The 6,017-nt window shown below is 56.4% G+C and overlaps 4 protein-coding genes across 4 annotated transcripts; all 4 read left to right on the top strand.

The window, feature by feature from the left end:
- Positions 1-7: 7 nt before the first annotated feature.
- Positions 8-685, top strand: SPRG_06570 (hypothetical protein; the record flags this gene model as incomplete). The annotated part of the gene is made up of 2 exons (XM_012345390.1): positions 8-292; positions 335-685. 2 exons carry the CDS (start codon positions 8-10, stop codon positions 683-685), a joined length of 636 nt encoding a protein of 211 aa, XP_012200780.1.
- A 374-nt stretch (positions 686-1,059) lies between these two features.
- On the top strand, positions 1,060-2,193 carry SPRG_06569 (hypothetical protein; the record flags this gene model as incomplete). Its single annotated transcript, XM_012345389.1, has 4 exons — positions 1,060-1,201; positions 1,247-1,374; positions 1,438-1,788; positions 1,840-2,193. 4 exons carry the CDS (start codon positions 1,060-1,062, stop codon positions 2,191-2,193), a joined length of 975 nt encoding a protein of 324 aa, XP_012200779.1.
- Positions 2,194-3,214: 1,021 nt separating this feature from the next.
- Positions 3,215-4,308, top strand: SPRG_06568 (hypothetical protein; the record flags this gene model as incomplete). The annotated part of the gene is made up of 4 exons (XM_012345388.1): positions 3,215-3,353; positions 3,407-3,516; positions 3,578-3,925; positions 3,979-4,308. 4 exons carry the CDS (start codon positions 3,215-3,217, stop codon positions 4,306-4,308), a joined length of 927 nt encoding a protein of 308 aa, XP_012200778.1.
- A 238-nt stretch (positions 4,309-4,546) lies between these two features.
- Positions 4,547-5,792, top strand: SPRG_06567 (hypothetical protein). The gene is made up of 4 exons (XM_012345387.1): positions 4,547-4,711; positions 4,754-4,884; positions 4,932-5,282; positions 5,339-5,792. The coding sequence occupies exons 1-4, from the start codon at positions 4,573-4,575 to the stop codon at positions 5,681-5,683; spliced, it is 966 nt and encodes a 321-aa protein (XP_012200777.1). The 5' UTR covers positions 4,547-4,572; the 3' UTR covers positions 5,684-5,792.
- The last annotated feature ends 225 nt before the right edge of the window (positions 5,793-6,017 follow it).

The following is a 6,017-nucleotide window of genomic DNA, read 5'->3' as shown; positions in this document are numbered from 1 at the left end:
GTACCGGATGCCTGCCGGCCTTCCGGGCAGCTACGACAACGAGAACGACCAAGACGTCCAGGCCATCATCGAGTATGGCATCGAAGGCGCGCTGTGCGTCCGAGGCGTCCTCGCGCAAGACGCTTCCGACCGGCACGCGTTCACCCTGTATGCGGTCCCGTCACTGAGCGAGTCGCCGAGCGTGGCCGAGAAGGTGCAGATGTTGCGCTCCTTTTGCTGCCTGCGCCACGGTCAGTGCACGTTGCGCGTCGCGCTCGACAAGTGCGCGTACGGCCTCGGCCAAGTGCCCATTGTACGTGCACATACTGTAAATGGCACCCAACCCTCGCGATAGGTCCAATGCGACGTCAAGAACTCGTCGACCAAAGACATGCGCGCCATGCGGTTCGAGCTGGTCCGCGTCGTCGAGGTGTTTGCACGCGGCCGCATTCGGTCGCTGCAAACTGTACTCTGCGACCAACTCTTCTCGGGCGTCCCGGCGGGCCGCGTGCTCTCCCAGCCGCAGCCCTTTTGCCTGAACGGTCGCGGTCTCTACCCTAGTACAAGCGGCAACTTTGTGTCGTGCAGCTACTACATTGAAGTGGACTTTGACATTCCGACGTGCCCGATTGTCGAGCTTCGCTTGCCACTGACGATTGGTGCGCCGGTTCCCGCCGACGCATTCTCGTCGCTACCGCCTGTATAAGTGCCGTCGAATGGTCTTGTATTTATGCAGTCTGGGCGCTCTTGTCCTGACGCGTCACTGAGTAGGAAACGACGGCGCACAGCACGCTGGCTTGGCTAAACATCGTTGGGCACTTGAGCAAAACGCGTGTGCGCTGCCACGTCACCGCGTCCAAAAGACGTCAAATGGGTTCAATCGCTGTTTCATACAAAAAACTGTGCGGATTGTACATATGTGAGAAACGTTAGTGTGCGTGGTTTATGTGGCAATTGCGCTTCCTCTCTACAGGCATTCATACAGTAGAGAGGCCTACGTGTGGGATTTGCAAGTGTGTTTTGTGTGGGAATCAGGGCCATCATTTCCGGTTATCCGGATGACACCGCATTTTCGAAAAGATGGCAGCCTTCGTAGGCGAGCTCCTCGGCCTGCGCGGGAAGGGATCGATTGCGATCATTGTCGACAAGCCCCATTACATCTCGGGCGAAGTCGTCTCTGGCTCGCTCCAAGTCGACGTGCTCGAGCCCATTGAATGCAACGGTGTGTCTGAAGGATGATCGGCGACGCCCTCATGCGCACATGTAGAGGTCGTTGTCGTCATTTCGGGCAAGGAGAAGGTCCACTGGTCCGAGACGCACGACGTCGGGTCGGGCGACGACCGCCGGTCCGTCACGCGCACGTTCTCGAGCAGCCACCGCTTCTTGAACCAGGCAGTACGTCTCGCTACATACGAGTTCGAGTACTCGTTACGGATGGACGACACAACCATGATCTAGATCGTGCTCTACAGTGCGCAACACCACATTTCGCCTGGCCAGTACATCTACCCGTTCCAGTACCAACTGCCTATCGGACTGCCCGGCACATTCGACAACCAATGCCACGACGGCGTCGACGCGCGCGTCCAATACAGCATTAAAGGTCGGCTTCGCGTCGATGGCTTCTTTAGCCGGGACGTAAAACGACGCCAAACGTTTATCGTGTACGCGCAGCTCGCGGGCTACGTCGCGCCAAGCGTCGCCGAGAAGACGCAGGTCGTCCGATTCCTCTGTTGCTTCCGCCAAGGCACGTGCTACCTTCGCGTCGGCATGGACAAGAACATGTATACGCCGGGCGACGTGCCCATGGTAGGTGCATGCTCATGCAGGATGCATCGAGTTCTAAGGCGGCGTGCGCAGATTCTGTGCGACATCCGCAACGAGTCGGCCAAGGACGTGCGCCGAATGCGCTGCGAGCTGGTCCGCATCGTTGACGTCATGGCCGACAGAAAGCACCGCACGCTGCAAAAGACCATCTGCGGCGCGACGTTTCCGGGCGTCGCCGCTGGCGCGCAGCTCTCGCAGCCGCAGCCGTTCCAGCTGCTGAGCCACGGCGAAGCGCTGTACCCGAGCACGCGCGGGAACCTCGTCGGCTGCCGCTACGAGATTCGCGTCACTTGTGACATTGCGTGGTGCCCCGATGTCACGCTGGAGCTCCCGATCGCGCTCGGCGGCCCTTTCCTACTGCGTGTCGATCCGTTTGTGGCCGCCTAGTCGGATCCAGCGAGTTGGGCGTGGTAGTTGACTCAATGTATTCTCGACCCTTCATTTTTCTTCAGACAGCTTCGCGTGTGGGCTCATAATTCAAAGCAACCAGTGATACCTGTGAGGATTTGTCCGAAGGGACTTGGTCGAGACGAGCAAAAGCGTCCGCGGGCGCGGGGCTCACGATAGCTCTGACGATCTGAGTTGGTACCACCAGCCGTATTGGTTTAGCCAATCAAACACTTGAATTGACTTGGTTTCTAGCCAATGAGAAGCGCGAATCACCCAACTTGAAGACGAGCAGAACCCTCAAGTCATTACCGTACTGTCATTGCCGTACTGTAGCTCGCCGCATGTCCAATGCAGTGCGTTGGTCTGTGGTTCGGCGCCACGGACAAAGGCTCGCTCTATATTTTTGCGGACAAGTCGGACTACTTTTCAGGTGAGCACATGACGGGGGCTCTCCACGTCACGCCCCCCAGCCGCTGCAGTGCACAGTTGTTTGGCGGCACGTTTGCTGCCGTCAGCTGTAACATTGGCCCAAGAGCTTGCCGTCTCCGTTGCAGGCGACGAGGAGGTCTGGTGACGTCGTGCAAGTCGATATGCTCTAGAGTCCAACTCGAAGGAATCCGATTTCAAGGCGATCTCGTCTCTTCAAGAGATTATTGAGGATTATAGCACGCAATTGGATGCTGTCGTGTTTGAATTTCTCATTGCATCGCTGTTTTTGATGGAGAGTTGCGCAGAGGCTCTATCGCATGCGTGCGACGCAGCACTTCAGCACTCTGGAATTGTGGCTTTAGTGAGTGGATTCAAAGTCCAGACTGGATTTGATGCGCAACCGGATGCTTTTTTGACGTGGACGTCGTGCGCCATGTCCACGTCGCATCGAATCGAGGACTTTCTATAGCAAAGACAATACTGGATTCATGAACAAGATATGGATGCTGGTGGGCACCGCTATGTACGTACGCTGTCTGAACCAACGCCATTTCTTCATTTCCTCCAAACGCAACAGTCCTAGCCTACGATGGGTGACATCGGACAGTTTTTCGGCTCGACGAGCAAAGGGTCGCTCACGCTTGCCGTCGAGAACCCATACTACATGGCAGGCGACGTCATTGTCGGCGCCCTTTGCGTGGTGCTTGCAGAGCCGTTGCAGTGCACAGGTACAGTAACCTCATGTTCACAACTGGTCTAGTTGATATTAACAAATGTGCAGAAATTGCCATTCTTATCGTTGGCGAAGAAAACGTCGAGTGGCGAAATCTCCAGCAGGACACGGATCATCGGGCCTACTACAACGAGTACAACAAGTTCTTTCAGCGCCGGGTACGTCGCCCCCCGTATTTCAACGACGATCACTTAGGCAGAACCTCTCGCTAATAACTAGCTTGTTTTGGACAATTCGACGCACGAGCTTTCGCCAGGGCAGTACACATTTCCATTCCAGTACCCGCTGCCGTCCAATCTTCCGGGGTCCTACGACAATGGCAGCCATGGCGCCACGGCAACCATCGCGTACTCGCTGCAAGGCATCGTCTCGACGGCCGGTGCCTTTGCGCGGGATCTCAAACATACGTACGCGGTCCGCGTCTACCGTCCGTTTGTCGGACCCATTGGTCCCGCGATGGCTGAGACGACCAAGACCGTGCGCACGCTGGGGCTCTTCCGCAAGGGCACCTGCCATGTCCGCGTCGTCGTCCACAACAATGCGTCGTTTCTTGGCGACTCGGTCATGGTACGTGCATATATACTTCTGCATGCATGGTTGTCGCCAACTCCGTCACATAGATCGAAACGAGTGTGACCAACACATCGGCGTCAACGCCCATCAAGTACGTGTCTTGCAAGCTCGTGCGCTCGGTGACACTTCGCGCATGCGGTCGGGAGCACGTGGATTGCGAAGTCTTCTCCAACACAAAGATGTCGGGCGTTAACGCCAGCGACCAAGCGTCGTTCGTGCAGACGATCCGACTCGCGAGTAGTTCGTTGTGGCCGACAACGGAAGGCGACCACCTCTCGTGCCGGTACTTTATTGAACTCAAGTGCTCCCTTCCGTGGTGCCCCGATGCCCATCTGAGGATCCCACTGACCCTCGTCGCCGGCCCGCTCACCCGTTAGCGCAAACACGTTGTCAGGCCGCGTGGCCAAGTCACAAAAACGGACGACTCGCATTGTTTTGTTGTTAATGTGATGACGTGGCACTATTATTGTACTGCACGGTACACTGTACATATATTACGATATGAGGCGAATCCCTCGATGAGAGCAGTGCCAGGAACGGAACATCGAACGATCGCCGGCACCCGAATCGTGACAGGTTGCAACGTCCTCAAAGAACATTTTGCTTTTCGAACAGAAAACAGACATTTTAGAATTGAGTTCATGGGCTTTCTTGGACAGCACTTTGGCCTCCAAGGCAAAGGCACGCTCCGCGTAAGCGTCGACAAGCCGCATTACATTTCGGGCGAACTCATCACGGGCTCTCTCCAAGTCGACGTGCTCGAGCCCATCGACTGCAACGGTACTGAGCGCAGGCTCGCATCGCGCTTACTTGCTCCTGTAGAGATTATCGTCATTGTCAAAGGCAAGGAAAAGGTGTCGTGGACCGAGCACGAGAGCAGGACTGACGACCACGGCCATGAAAAGGCTGTCGAACTGAAATTGAGCGAACGCCACAAAATTTTCAATCAAAAGGTGCGTCATGGAGTAGAAAAACTGGAAATCTGATGTGCCACTTGTAGCTCGTGTTGTTCAACGTCGAACACCACATTTCGCCAGGCCAGTATGTCTACCCGTTCCAGTACCAACTGCCCAAGGGTCTGCCGGGATGCTACGACAACGAGGGGGAGAGCGCCATCAAGGCCAAGATCGAGTACTCCATCAAGGGTGCGCTGGACATCGATGGCACCTTCACACGGGACCTCAAGGCCCGCAAAAAACTGACTGTATACGCCCAGCTCGCTGGCGCTGTCGCACCGAGTGTGGCCGAGCGCGCGGAGATGGTGCGCTTCTGCTGTTGCCTTCGCCAAGGCTCGTGCTCGCTTCGGGTGGCGATGGACAAGAACATGTACGGCCCTGGTGAGATCCCCATGGTACTCAGTCGACTGACGCACGATACAACCAAGACTGACGTCACGGACCCTCTTAGATCCAACGCGACATTCTAAACCAGTCGTCACAGAACGTGACGAGCATGCGCTGTGAGCTGGTTCGAACGGTGGCAGTCCGCGCCGACGGTCAATCGCGCACGTTGACCAAGGTCATTTGCGGTGCGATATTCCCTGGTGTCCCTGCGGGGCAGCAGCTCTCGGAACTGCAGCCGTTCCGGCTCCCAGACCACGGCTTGTACCCGAGCACGCGCAGCCAACTCATTTCATGCAGCTACTGCATCGAGGTGACGTGTGATATTCCATGGTGCCCCGACGTCGACCTGTTTTTGCCCATTGCCCTTGGCGCCCCAATGCTGGTCCCGGTTCTGTCGGATCCAGCCTAAGCCTTGCTAAGCGTCGATAGATTTGTGCTGGCAAATGCGGATGATACGAGACGATTGGGGACCATGGGTTTGGCAATCCTGCCGCGATTGCACTGATTTGACAGTCCTGCTGACATTTAACGTCAGTGCTCACTACTAGTATAATACATTACACGCCATTTATCAAACGACAGGCCTACTCGACCGCAATGTCGACGGTCGGGCGCAGCTGCAAGCACTTGTCCAATACCTTGTGGATGTTGTGCGCGTGGAAGGCCTCCAAGCGTGCGTCGCGACCGGCGAGCGCCTTGGTGTCGACGTGGACAAACGCCTGTTCGGTCAAAATGTAGTCGAA

Source organism: Saprolegnia parasitica (genome assembly GCF_000151545.1).
Source record: "Saprolegnia parasitica CBS 223.65 unplaced genomic scaffold supercont2.23, whole genome shotgun sequence".
In the NCBI taxonomy this organism is placed as follows: Eukaryota; Oomycota; class Saprolegniomycetes; order Saprolegniales; family Saprolegniaceae; genus Saprolegnia; species Saprolegnia parasitica.
Note: the sequence above shows the minus strand (reverse complement) of the source record. Positions and strands in the feature narration are given on the sequence as shown.